This window comes from Protomyctophum bolini, assembly GCF_963924005.1.
Source record: "Protomyctophum bolini genome assembly, chromosome: 18".
Classification (NCBI taxonomy): Eukaryota; Metazoa; Chordata; class Actinopteri; order Myctophiformes; family Myctophidae; genus Protomyctophum; species Protomyctophum bolini.
In genome coordinates, this window is record NC_137879.1 from 23,612,215 (window position 1) to 23,626,770 (window position 14,556).

The 14,556-nt window shown below is 42.1% G+C and overlaps 1 protein-coding gene across 7 annotated transcripts in view; it reads right to left on the reverse strand.

Annotated features, from left to right (window-relative positions):
- Positions 1 to 14,556, reverse strand: part of LOC308333242 (rho GTPase-activating protein 23-like) — a 75,030-nt gene that overhangs the window by 3,254 nt on the left and 57,220 nt on the right. For 3 of the 7 annotated variants that reach the window (XM_080789506.1, XM_080789503.1, XM_080789502.1), the window contains exons 6-23: positions 13,884 to 13,944; positions 11,887 to 13,327; positions 11,158 to 11,328; positions 10,402 to 10,510; positions 9,346 to 9,385; positions 9,038 to 9,175; positions 8,431 to 8,739; positions 8,066 to 8,127; positions 6,998 to 7,104; positions 6,676 to 6,788; positions 5,094 to 5,246; positions 4,543 to 4,621; positions 4,166 to 4,239; positions 3,840 to 3,929; positions 2,806 to 2,931; positions 2,280 to 2,324; positions 1,824 to 1,917; positions 186 to 217 (exon numbers count right to left, since the gene is read on the reverse strand). In XM_080789506.1, the coding sequence (XP_080645632.1) occupies positions 186 to 217; positions 1,824 to 1,917; positions 2,280 to 2,324; positions 2,806 to 2,931; positions 3,840 to 3,929; positions 4,166 to 4,239; positions 4,543 to 4,621; positions 5,094 to 5,246; positions 6,676 to 6,788; positions 6,998 to 7,104; positions 8,066 to 8,127; positions 8,431 to 8,739; positions 9,038 to 9,175; positions 9,346 to 9,385; positions 10,402 to 10,510; positions 11,158 to 11,328; positions 11,887 to 13,327; positions 13,884 to 13,944 (3,244 nt within the window). Of the gene's footprint in view, positions 1 to 185; positions 218 to 875; positions 901 to 1,823; positions 1,918 to 2,279; positions 2,325 to 2,805; positions 2,932 to 3,839; positions 3,930 to 4,165; positions 4,240 to 4,542; positions 4,622 to 5,093; positions 5,247 to 6,675; positions 6,789 to 6,997; positions 7,105 to 8,065; positions 8,128 to 8,430; positions 8,740 to 9,037; positions 9,176 to 9,345; positions 9,386 to 10,401; positions 10,511 to 11,157; positions 11,329 to 11,886; positions 13,328 to 13,883; positions 13,945 to 14,556 lie in introns of all 7 variants that reach the window. The other 4 variants (XM_080789505.1, XM_080789504.1, XM_080789508.1 and 1 more) reach the window with 3 other exon arrangements.

Sequence of the window (14,556 nt, forward strand, 5' to 3'; positions counted from 1 at the left end):
AACGCATAACATCATCTTGTGATTATACAGTATAGTGAAGAGTAAATGCTGAGGGGTAGATAATGTTATTGAGAGATATAAAATATGCAAGATATAATATGGACTTCATAGACTCATCAAGGAAACAATTTCCAAAGAATGTATACAAATGTCAGGTGATCAAGATGCAATGGGTTCTTACATACCTTTGACTTAACTGAATCGCTGGTGGTGGAATCTGTATGCAAGCGAGGGGGAGGAATTTAGTTAAATCATGTTATCAGCACAGAATGGTAGTGACAGTGGTAGTATCAGTAGTATTAAATGAAAGGCTTATCACAGCAGCACACACAACTGCAATGTTAAAAGGGAACACCAGCCATTGTGACAAAAATCCTTGGATTACTGTAGATCTTCATGAGTTTCACATTTAAAACCCCTATACATGTACCCCTAGCTGTACCTGCATCAGCCTTACAGCTGCAACCATAGACAACTGTCCTATTATTTGGTAGACAGTCAAATATTCCTTGCACTTTTTGAAAATGAAATTAAATAATAGAAAATAAATAGCCTTGTAGAAAATTAGAAAATCATGTATTATGATTTTTTTTGTTTTTGCAGATGTTTGGTTTTTCTCTAATAGCAATATGCAAAAGCACCACAGCTCCCAATAATATATATTCCAAACCACAAACCACAAAAAATAAAACCATCTAGTAACTGTTCTAGTTGTTCAGTAAAAGTAAAGTACAAGACCATGTTATGACGAGTGTTCACTTTTCAATTTAACACAGACAGTTTGTTGGGTGGGAAAACAAGACAAATAAAGCCAGGAAATGAGCATAAAACAAACACAGACACACAGACACAAAGAGAGAGAGACATGGTCCTACCGAAGAGGTTGATCCACTGTCTCAGCTAGGGAAAGAGAGGGTCGAAAGGTCCCGAAGCAAACAGTAAGAAAAAGTAGGAAACATCATAAATATCCAGACAGAAGAACAGCTGGAGAAAAAAATGCAGCAGGAAATGATTAAAGAAAAAGGGCCACTGCATGAAAGTGGAGTAGTGGACCCATACTGTACGTCAACACTGAATGACAGTGGACCATTTTAGGGACGTGGTTGTGCAATGATGAATATATTTGCTTCAAGTCTAAATCTGGGCAGTCTCGCATTGCCAGATGATCAAAGATCTCTGCTTACTGATACATCTGTGGAAATCTAAATGCAATGAATGGGCTTGGACGCCAGAAAGAAAACTGTGGTAACAAGCCTACGCCCACACCCACTGCTTTGAAAACCAATCCTGATATCATCCCATATGAAGGAACTCTGCCTAAAGTTTTTGCATTGGTTCTGCGATGCCGTTATTTTTTTTATTTCCAAATATCGTTTCCAAGCAGTTTTAATCCATTTGAATTCAGATGTCATGTCACTATATGTATCAATAAGCAGAGATCTCTGATCGTCTGGCTATGCAATATTTGGGAGTACTGGTAGTGGAGGTTAAAGTTTCAAGAGTAATTAATTAACTCCTGACTGAAAATATGACCTGATCCATGAAACACTACTTGTCACTGTAGTGTAGTGACTACTACTTATAGACCACATAAAAACATATTTATCTGAAACTAATAGAAATGGCATCTTTGTAGCATAGCTTCTGTAGGCGGGATAGGCTACATACAGTAGCAAAGATTACAGCTGTGAATATACAATTATACACAGTACTGTATGTAACCCGTTAAACCGAGACTGCAGAGCAACATTTTATTTCTATATATACATATATCTTTTTAAAAACCTTTTATGCAATAAAATGTGCTCCACGTCCTGTCTCACCTGATGCCTCTCCTGGCATGCCTGTCCTGCCAATGTTGCACAGCAGGTGGTCAATGTTGGGTACAGGTTGTGAGTCCCTCTTATCCTCTGGAGCCTAGGCGCACACACACACACACACACACACACACACACACACACACACACACACACACACACACACACACACACACACACACACACACACACACACACACACACACACACACACACACACACACACACACACACACACACACACACACACACACACACACACACACACACACACACACACACACACACACACACACACACACACACACACACACACACACACACACACACACACACACACACACACACACACACACACGCACACACACACACACACGCACACGCACACACACAACATGAGTAAAAACTATTCCATCCAATAAGGCATGATATTGACACAACAGTTCCACTGTGGTGATTTACCTTTTCATCATTTTCCATCTCTCCTTCACAAAAGAACCAGTCATGCTGTTGAATAAAAAGACAGTGTTGTCAGAACTTGTCACTCAGTGGCGCATGTGCTGTAGATAGCGTCACATAACTGAACAACATGATAACATGAATCACATACAAATATCTTACGTTTACATAAAAGAGGCACCTTTCAGACATTTAAACCACTTAAACCTTGACAATAAAGTGAAATTTTACGTTTGTTTTGAGGACTAAAACAAACTTTAGCACCTGTTGCTTAAACAAACATTACGTTGTAATTTATGCTGTAAGATGATAAGAGCGCCCCTCACTTCACACGGGTTGGATTTTTGCAGACTATTTGCTCAATAAGGACGCTAGGGTTCATGTGGTCAAAGGATAGAAATGAATTATTAATTATGTCACTTTGTTGCACATTCCTTTGCTTTAAGTACTGTAAAGAATACTGACTTGTTTAGATGCATATTTGTGGCTTTGTGTGCGTGTGGAGTAGATGTGGGTAGGTGCTTCTTACGTGCAGGATGAGTGTCTCCACAATTTTGTAGCGGTCAGGCATGTGGGTGACCATGTCAGTCATGTTGTCCTCTGATGTTCTCACCAGCGTCGGGCCAAACACCAGTGCCAGGTTTCTAGGCTCCATCTAGACACCAACGATTTTGTCGCATGTAAAATGGAAGGGTAAATGGGAACAATCCACATCCCATAACTGACTTGCTCACAGTGCACTCACTGACTATCCCATGGCTAACTTTTTAAATCTCCATAATTGTCAAAAATATGAAGTGGTACTGTGGTACATTAGAAAAGTCTTCCAAGTTTTATGGCCATGCAATGTAGCTTCAGTAATGTATTTTTTTGTCACCAGGTGTCGCTATATACAAGCCAAACTACTTCCATGAATATATGAAAGTATATTGAACAGTATAGTTTGCATATCGTTGCTTTCCGGAGGAAACCACCTAACTCCATTCTTTTATTTGTACCATAAATCAATGCTATTGAATACCCGTTATGTAATATGATATTGAACCAATGAAAAGTATCAAAGCGCTTTGGACAAAATCTCTCAACTCCATTGGACCCTCAAACTGTCTGCTAAAGCAGCTAAGTCCACCACCTCCCTCCCTCTCATGCAAGCAATTGACAATAATTATATAAAGTCACAATACCAACTTTGATGAGGCAGAAGTTACCTGCACCTCGGTTCCTATGGCAAATTTCCAATTAAAGTTTTGAATTGGGTTTTGAATAAATTAAGAACAAATGAAGAAAAAAATAAATTCAAAAATCAACACAATTACAATACACATATGCAGTTAATTGTAAACAAAACCACAAAACACTTTCCAAATTCATGTTTGAGAAATAAATGTGACCATGAGAAACTTGCTTCCTGGTTTTAGTACTACTGTAAAAACTGTAACACTATAGTACTTATGCTGAAGAACACCAGTTACGATATTCAGTATTCACCCTACAGAAAAACGAAAAAAGAGCCAGAGCATTATGTGAAAATGCATGGTCGATTGAGACAAGGCCAACACCCACCTTGTTCTTGTCACAGTTATCTGCCACCTTCTTGAGATGGCCCACCATGAACTTGAGGGTGTGGTGGTAATAGTCTGGGAGGTCATGAATCTGGGAGAGGAGCAGAAAAACAGGTACAGAGGACAGATAGAGAGGTTACATTTACCATTATACTGGCTTTGTCCCAGTATATGCCCATATATTGGCATTCACATATACATGTATGGACATATCGGTGGGATCGGCGGTTCTGGACAACTGGATATCTATATATGCCTATGTATGGACATATTGGTTGGATCGGCATGTGTGTGATGTTTACTTCTACAGTAGCTCATGTCACATACCAGCTTCTTCATGGTCTTCAGTCTGTCATCTGAATCTTCTATCCGGTTGGCATCAATGAAATCAATGTACTTATCTGTAAACACAGATCATATATCTGAGACATAGATAAATACTTAATTGACAGGCGATTTAAAGTTTCACCAATCAAGCGCCAATGTTTATTTACATTGTGGTCCACTATAAGACATACACCAAACAGACTATACAAACAACCATATAAAAACACAAAAGTAAATACTGATCGCAAGTTATTTATCAAAAGTACATTGTCTGAATTGTGATACATTCTTTTGCCATTTCAATGGCAATGAACCCTTTTCTGAACCAATATAAATATACTATAAATATGACAGATTCTCTAAACAATAAGACTCACCATCAGTAAACAAAGGCTCGGGCAGTTTTCGGAAGAAAGACTTGAGCAGACTGCTGATCACATTCAGGTCCAGCCATCTCTGTGGAAATGACAAGAAATTAAATTAAAATAAGTGTGTGTGTGTGTGTGTGTGTGTGTGTGTGTGAGTGAGAGAGAGATGTCTGTGAGTCCAAGGAATACACAGACCTACCCCAGGGAATGCTTTGCGGAACACATGGGGTCCGTGGACCACCTGCCTATTAATAATAATGTGCCCATCCCAACTCCCTCCCCCAGCCCTACTGATTACCCCTCAAAATACATGTATGTACATCAATAATATGATCTATTAAATAGCATTACCCACACTGTACATAATTTGTTGTTTGGTGTTCATACTGTATATTCGAACAGGTATATGTAATATAATAATATAATAAACATGATAGTAATTGTTTATTACTGTGCTAAAATTGTAAATAAATTAATACAGTAATACATTAATCGGTTCTAAAGAGTACTGATGAACACGGCAGGAAGCATGCGATACACCACTAAATGACCGTCCCCACCTCATCGGCGGTGTTGATGTCCATGCCTTTGTTGAGGTGCTCCTGCAGGTTGGACACCATGGCGTTGTTCCCTGGAACCCGGTAGATGCCCGTATACTCCAGACCAGAGCCCTCCACCACACCACAGCACATCTCCACTATCAGAGGGACAAACTGCAACACAGCAGGCACAGGGACAGAGGGACATTCAGGAAGACGGATTGAAAGTACAGAGGAGGGAGGGAGAGAGAGAAAGGAAGGAAGGAAGCAGGAAGACAAGAAAGGGAGGCATACAGTCGGAGGGTGTGGGGGGGCAAGAAGGAAATCGTACAGACACCCTTATCAGGGGTGACTTTGAAAATACAAGTTCAGAATATGAGAACAGGGTGGAGTGGAGGAATTTTGGAATGTGCTACAAAGTAATGACAATAACAAGAAATGACAAACTTGGCATCTGTCTAGACAACATCGTTTTTTAAATTGTCAATCTTATCAAAATATGAATATGTAAGTAAACTATGAAGTTTCTCATCTTAAAGCTACAATCTGGGACTTATTTGAATTATTATATTTTAACTCATTATCGCCAATTGTGCCTTTTAACTGTACCTCCCCGCCGATGACGCCTTATCACGCCTTTTTAATCAATCAATCGATTATGTGATCATTTGTGTCCTGTATGCGCTCATAACACTCCGGTTCCGGAGCGGTGGGAAAAAAAGAAGGGAAAAAAACGGAAATGGATATTCCGCTGGCTTATGCAGTCTATGGCAATGCAGTTTTTAGAACGCTAATATCTCGGATTCTTCTTTTTGGGTCAAAACAAGCTTGATTTGCGACTCATTTCTCTAAACGATATGATCCCAGCTTACAAAAAGTATGTTTTGGGTGGATTAAATGACAATCGTGGGACATGTTACATAGCGGATCTTTACTTCCTGACTTGCAGATTCCCAGCCAAATCGGCTTTCAAACTAAATTGAAAATGCATGTGTGGTGGCGCTCTGAGCCCTCCACCAGATGGCGGTGTGGCGCCAATCTGAATGATAGTGTGTTTTAATAGTGCTCAGAAACCTCAGGTAGGACATTTGCTAGTTGACAGTTTAAATAAAGTTATTTAAATCTGACAGCTCACCAGATTGCATAGCAAATGTGCCGCTATCTTTATTGTAGTTCGGACATGCTACACTCCGTTGACAAAAGTAGACAATGGACATAAAATTGATGGATTGTAGCTTTACAAATTAAACTTTGTCGTCTTACCCCTGAACCAATCATAAGTTAACATACAGACATAGTGCAAAGTGGCTCTTCAGGGATTCAAATCAACAAAATCTATTAGAAGTTGAAAGCTGCGATGTGTCTAGAATATTGACAGTTTCTGACAATTGTATTAATAGATTTACATGCTTTATCACAGTTGGAGTTGGACAAATTTGCAATATTGACACCCAATATATTTTCTAAAACGTTTTACTTTTCGGGACACGTTTCTGCAGCTTAATATGTTTGGTGATGGTTGAACAAACTGTCATTGTTTTATATATAAAATATTGATGCCGCCCCCTAATAGGTCACACAACAATAAATGAGCTGAGCATACTTTGTGGTCAAGTGCAGGCTGACAGTCCTCCAGTCTGATACCAAACGCCTTGGGACTTCCTGTCTTCTTGCTCTTCTTCATAAGGTTGATGCCCCACAACATCTTGTTATCATCTGCGCGCACACACACACACACACACACACACACACACACACACACACACACACACACTTAGATTTTTTTTAAATGACTGTCTTACAGTATGCTTGATGCTTCATGAATCAGTGACCAAATGATTAGACAGATATGTCAATGAGTAAGCCAGAGTTGTATCAAATCCCAGCGATAATCACTGGACCTGAATCTTATTGCTTCTACCCACCAGGTTTGGAGGAGCGGTTCATTGAGGCATTGTCCGTCTTTGCCAGAAGGAAAGGAGGTATCATTCTATGAGCTCTGGGAGATGCATCCGGCTTGTTAACTATGGAACTGCACACAGTGAAAGAGACACGATCAGTCAAGCTCAAGGTCAAAAGATGAACAATATGACAATATCTACAATATTTATATGTGAAATATACAGTGTTTAAGTAGTGAATGACTATAAAGAGTCCTGTTCTAATATATTCTTATTTCCATGACAACATGACAGGTTTTCTGACAAATGCCATAGAAAATAATGTTATGCACAGCCATTAATTCAGTTGCTGGCACAGTTCAAAGTATTTTAATGTATCAAAAAGAAAAAGCCAGTGAACAGGTGAAATTTTTTTTCCTGTGAAAACCAGGTTTGGTCTTCCTCAGATGAAGATAATTACTTTAATTAATGAACTTCACACACACACTACAGAAATTCTGCAGGACCCACAGTGAGGTCTTAGAAGAGTATTTTTATTAGTATAGTCATAATCTTTGATGCAGTTGATGCAATTTCTTATACTTTGCATAATAATTCTGGCAGGGACTGGGAATTTTAGAAATTTAGAAAACAGATCCAAGTTGTGAATAAAATAAATAATATATATCAATCATCAATCAACACCCCAACTAGAACCTTGAGTTCGGCTAATCAGCTGATTCTGCCTGGGCAAAAAACGCCCCAAAAACAGAGGTGCCCCTAGGCTTTGGGATAGCTTGCCTCCTTCCTTCATGTTCATGGTGCCCAGTCACTGGAGGCCTTTAAAGCATAAGACTAAATTGTTTTCTATGCTTTCAACTGAGTGTGTATTCGTGCCCCGTATTGAGTGTCCGTTTGGTATTTCACATTATTATTATTATTTTTGTTTGCTTTCTTTACTCTCCGTTTTATTTGCCTCTTTTGTCTGCTATGGTTGATGTATTTTTCTCAAAGTTTCTGTAAAGCACTTTGGTCAATATTGGTCGTTTGTAAATGTGCTCTATAAATAGTTGATAAATATATTTCACTATTCATGCAAGGCAACATACTTACCTCTGTTTCCTGTAATCATTCATTTTCTTGTTGATGAGTGCTTGTCTTGAGAATCCGAAATCCTGCAACAAATGTAAAACTCTAGTTATGAGTGCGCGAGTGTCTGTCTGTCTGTGTTGTGTGCTCTCATATGGATCCGCAGCAGCAGTTAAACCAAAGAGAGTGCAGATTTTATATTCCTTTCTACGCATTTCTGAATCTGCCCCAGTATATTCCTGAACTCTTCTAGACTGTCCCAGTCGAGCGAGCCTTTCCCTTGAAGCGAGTTGTGCTTACATACGGACATAAATATGTAGTATATGCGTATGTGCAATTGTGCATGTGTGTATGTGCATGCGAGTGCATGCCGTGCACAGAGAACTGACCTCGTTGTCGGTCTTGCTGTTCTCTCTGATGACACGTATCCAGGCCAGCATGTCATCCCTGTCCTCGGCTTGCAGCAGGTATTCACAGAAGTCCTGCGTGGTCAGCCTCAGCGTGTGCTTGCGCTTGGTCTCGCTGTAGGCGATGTCGATCAGGCAGCCGCGGATGCTGATGGGAGGATGGTCGTCCTGCCCAGGCCCCGCCCCCGCCCCGTGAAGGACCGCCTCCCGCTTGTCCTTGTAGAGGAAGAGCGAATGGGAGCGCAGCACGGAGAAGCCCCGCTTCCAAGGACGCATTCCAACACCTACTTTCTGGGATGCGGAAGAATGTTGAAAAATAGAAACATAACCGTTAAACAACTCAAGGTGTGTGTGTGTGTGTGTGTGTGTGTGTGTGTGTGAGAGAGATAGAGGGAGGGAGATCAGAGAAAGTATGAGAACTGAGAAGCACTTTATTTACCAATAGAATAAACCACAACTACGACTACCAAGTACCAAACATGATAAATGTAACAGAAATGGTGACAGAGGTATAGCAAGGCCAGCAGAGGCACTAGTTAACACTGGATATGTGGATAAGTACCAGAAGGTACTAGCTGACATGAGTTACCTTGCCCTTCTCTGTGAGGATCTGTTTGTAGTGCAGCCAGCCCTCTTTACGAACATCACTGAAAGTAATGGTGCCCAGTTCAGAGGTTGAGTGACGCTTTGACCTGGCCTCTTCTTGGACCCGCAGACTCTCCAGAGACTGAAGCACACAGTAAATATGTTAAATGTCAAACAAATTGGTGCATTGTTACACTCTCAGGCCTAAATGAAGACTTTCTTAATGGATGATATTGCATGATTCATGGAGGAAGTTAACGGCATGATGAAGGTTTAACATGAGATAATCAATGCTATGTATTGTGGACTCACCCCATCAGTGAAAAAGCTCTTGACCCTTTTTGGCAATCTCCTGTGAAAAACAAAGAAAAAGTTAACACATTTTTAGTTTGTATTTACAGTAAAGGTCCTTTCAGATGGGCAACGATTAACGCACCTTGTAATTCATTTTCAATGAGAGGCCTGTGCTTTTTTTGTACGAGCGGAGAAGTTGAGTGTTGACAACGCAAGTGTATTTAGGTGGGCATGGTCCCGTGACATTGTCACGGGTGTGCTTGTTTCGTGCACACGAAGACTGACTAGATCTGGATTGAGTTGAGCTTTTTGTTTACGCTTGCATTGTCGCGCCTCTTATGAGCAGACCTGTCTGCATCACACTCTGACCATCTGAAAGGACCTTGAGGCAGCATTTTGCACAAATAGGGACATTCAATACATATGTCATCTCAAAATAAATCAAATTTATTTAAACTTTTAATAATTCACTGAAGGTGATGCATTGAATTAAAATTCAAACATTCCTGCAAACTGCTCTTGCAGTCTACAAAATAATGTATTATAGAAACTAAAAGAGTAAAAAGAGATCAAACAGTGTGATAATGTTTGATCTTTTAAGATATGAAACTATTAATAATAATAATAAACTTTATTTATATAGCACCTTTCATACATAAATGTAGCTCAAAGTGCTTTACAGAGCAGAAAATATAATAAAAACAAAAGCAATACAAAACGGCATTAAAACAGGCATGCAGTTAAAAAAGCAGTGGTACAAATTTTAAATTTAAATTGTCTGGTTTCAATTTATTATTTATTTATTTACAGAAATATAGAAACTACTTAAACCCCATACTTTGTTGGAATCCCCCTGTGGTCTATACTTGATATGCTCCTTTTTTCCCTCTACACCAACTCTCTTTCATGAAAATAGCGAAAGTTGTAGAGCTGCTATTTTTTGTCAAATGTTCAGAACCCAGAAGTGGCACGCCTAGAGTTCATGTCGTTAACCTCCCCTCTGACAAACCTGCAAAATAAATATTGGATATTTATAAACCAGCCTTCAGAACTGATACTGAAGTCCAAACTTACGCAAAGACGCGTCCTTCTTCCCTGAATGAGTTGAGACCCTCGTCACAAGACTTGGAGCGCTCTGTGGTGATGGCCAGCAGGTAGGAAGACCGGCGACCCTTGATACTACCTGAACAAGCCAAAAGTATTCAAGAAAGGAAAACAAAAGAAGGTAAGGATGAAACATACAGACACAAACTATATATCGTTGCTGTCGGGCTAGAAACCTCCATATTTCATAAATGAAAGCCTATCATAATACCAGAGTGTCAGTGTGTCACAGAAAAGTAGTGAAAATAGCAGATCTAAAAACTCACAACACAGCGCAATGCGTTGTGAGCTTCTAGATGTGAGCTTGTAGATTGGCTATTGTCACTATTGATTCTTTATAAAAAATAATAACGGTTTTGGACATACAAGGTTTCCACTCGACAGTGACGTTATACTGTACAAGACTATTGTGTTATTTAAATTTGTATAGATCAAAATGTGAATGGATTTTAATAACAAAATGAAGGATGCTTTGTTACGGTAAGAAGTGTGAGTGATGAATATCAGACAAGACATGAGCAGAGAGAGGGATTAATGTGTTAAATGTATATTAAAGGAATACACTGACATTCTAAATCTGTGGCTCAAGAGAAAAAAAGGGCGTGTTTGAAATAGAACTTTGAATACTATAATGCCACTGTATCCCTTTACGTTTGAGGTTGATGAGACAGGGGGTTTTGGAGTATGGAGGTGAGAGTGGATACGAGACGGTTAAGTGTCACTCACTGCATTCCTGAAAACGGAGTTGGACAAAGGGGGAGGAGGAGGTTTGGGTGGGGGTGACGGTAGTGGAAGGGAGGGCGGCCACAGTGGAGGACTGGGCACTGGAGGTGGACACCACAGCGCTGGCAGGCACGTGGCGGGCCCGCCGGTCAACAGTGGGGCTGCTGGGTTCATCTGCGGGGTCGTGGAGGTCAAATGTGTGGGTGGGGGGGGGGGGGGGGGGGTGGGAGAGGGGGGTGGGGGGTTGTTGTTGGTGGGAGGGGGGGGTCCACAAGTGAGTGGGGATAACAGGGGTTGAGTTTCATTATTTAAAGGGAAACTTCAATGATTTTCAACCTAAATCTTATTATTCTGATGTGAGGATATCAATAATTGTTAATAATGCAATAGTGTGACAAAGATTTTGTTCAGATTTTGTTGTTTGATGACACGAAACATTTGTCAAAAGTGTGTAAAACAATGCATTTGACGTCATTGTTTTGTGATGGCAACATTTCATACACACACATTTTTTTGACACTATATTATCAATGTCACATCAGAACAAAGGAGTTTAAGTTTGAAATCGACAAGGTATTTCCTTAAGTTACACATAAACATTGTTCATGTATACACAAAACAACTATAAATACATCAAAAATGTTGTATGCATGACATACATGAGGGCATACAGTACATAGCACAGACTCACAAAGGTTACACTGTAGGTGCAAATGAGAGGAGGGCACTAACCTATAAAGGGAATAGAGGACAGGGAGTCATGTGTGTGTGGTGCCAGGCTACCGTTGACCCTGCGGCTGGTGCTCGGACCCCCGGAGACAGGGGACAGTGTTTCGACAGTCCCAGGAGATGGCAGTAAACCGGAGGGCTCATGTGAGTCCACAGTCGACGCATAGTGGGGGTGCCGAAGGCTGTGGATGGTTGTACGCCGTCCCGAGGGCGGCTTTTGCCTCAGGATTACATCTTGGTTGAAGGGGACAGAGGAAACAGCCTCCCTCTCCTCCTCTGATGTGAGCAGGGTTGGGGTCGACTTGGGCCGGGGCTCGACCCCTCCTTCGCTGTCTGTCGGGCTGCTTTTGTTACTGGCGTTCCAGGGGAGATGCGTGCCACTGTAGCCGGGTTCCCTGAAGGAGTGCGCCTGCTGGAGGATGTGGTCAGCCTTGCGGCAGAAGGACGGACTGTAGCTCTTGTAGCCCACCAGCTCGTCTTCTTTCACCCTCCTGGTCTGGGGCTCGGCTACCTGCTGTCCACTCAGCCTCCCACTGGGAGGCGCTGTGACAATGGTCGCCAAAGGGCACATAACCACGGTCTGGTGATGCTGGCCGTTAGAGCCTCTCCTGTCTTTTTCCTCACCAGCTTTTGTCACGTGCGAGGGAGGCTGCGAGACCATTGCGGAGGCTTGCGCTAATGTTTCCACTGAGCGGCCATAGCTGTGTTCGTAATCGGCGTAGGCCGCCAGCAAGCTCTCTGAGCATGACCTACTTCCTGGCCCGGACACGCCTCCCCACCCTCCCAGCCAATAGGAGTCATGGCCGTGGGAGGCAGCTGCTGCCTGGTGGTGGAAAAGGAGGGTGTCTCGATTCCGCTGATCAGCGGATATTCCACGGGCAGCCTTCGGGCCGAGCGCTAACCCTAGCCCCAGCTCGGCCAATCTGTCCTGAGATACACTCCGGTGGCGAGGGGACATGTGCTCGGCCGCCTCTGCCTGGCTGTAGTACCAGTCTGATAGTGCCTGGTGGCAGAGGGCATCTGTGTGGCTGCGGGACGAGACCGGCAGGCTACTCTTCCGTGGCGTGGGCAGGGTTGCTGAGGCGACGGCAGCGTTGTGGTTGGCGAAATGGAAGTCCAGCGCACTCACGGCGGATGAGGAGCGACGGCGCTGCCGCCCCGAGGGGACAAAATGGTTGCCACCGTCCTCCTCCTCGGGACCCCCGGGCCAGCCGGAGGTCGGGGTGACGGAAACAGTGGAGCGGTTGTCCAGCGGGGATGTGGCGAGGTTAGCGCTGGGTCGGCAATGCCAGTTGTCCACAGGGCTATGGTGGTTGTGGCCGGGCAGGGGAGCAGCAGAGCTGGGCTTGGAGAAAGGGTAGCAGGGTGGTGGTGGCTCAGGAAGGTTCTGGGCCTCTCCCATGTATGGCTCATTGCCTCTCAGGTAGGCGTCCTGAGAGTATGCCTGAGGAGAAAGCCACATGGAAGGAAGAAAGGCAGGGATGGGAAACCAAGAAGCAATTGACAGGTCAGAGGGGACAGCAAAACAGATTCAACATGCAGCATACAATTAAATTAGAGAAAGAGAAAATAAACTGAACTAAATGGCCTCATTATACACAATAGACCGTTTTTTTCGATTTAGTAGGATAGCTGTTCCGTTACCATAATATAGGTCATTGGTGTATCCTTCTTTTTTGTGGTCAAAGAGATTGTTACCCTCAATCAAATAATATTCTTTTTTTATATAGTTGTGCAGTTCTATGACAACAGAAACAGATAGATACATTAATGAATCCATTATCAGCTGCTGTATATTTAAACAACATACGTGATCACTTGGAGGAGACAGAAAGCTTGGCTTCTTAACATGCATTGTGGGTAATCGGATAAAAATGATACCATACTAAGACAAAGCAGAATCAAGTACTTTAGCCATGTTTTTGACAAAGGTCTATCTACGTGTATAACAATGTGGAAAGAGGGATAAGGAGAGAAAGAAGAAGAAATTCAATACTCACACTTACCAACTGCAACACGTCATCATCTTTTGGCATAATGGAGAGTTCCAGAGAATTCTCACTGCAGAAAAAGATTAGGGTAATGATCATATTAACTGGGGATAATTTACAGTGAGGTAGGCTTTATTGTCCAATACTGACTGACTCGCTATGTATTAACCAGGGGGGCAGTCAGACAGATATTTTGTGAAGCCCAAAAAAACCCATAGCCCCATAGAAGTCCATGTATTTGGGCCCAACTTCACCTAGACTGTATTACCTTAATAAACATGGTCATGAATACTTTTTGCTTAAAGTCTCATTTCTAATAATCTTAATATCTTAAATATCATAATATTATTTTTGGAAAATGATGGTCCCATTTATAAAAAAAATTACCATAAAGTCGTGCATGTTCTGAGGGGCGTGGCTACCGTCTATGAACGGGATCCCCCACCCACTCGAGTCAAAATAAAAACCAACGAAGAAGAAGGGGGGAAGTCCCGCCTCGTTGTCTGGGCCAGCCAATGGGCCAGCTGGGCCCAAACGGATCTAGAAAGATGGCGACTTCCATTGCAAGGACTGACAGGCTTCATTTTACGTTCATGTTAGACCCGGGGAACGCTTTGTCCATATTTTTTACAGTCTATGGTATTAACCCACTTATTACACTTATTACAAGTAAATAATTTGA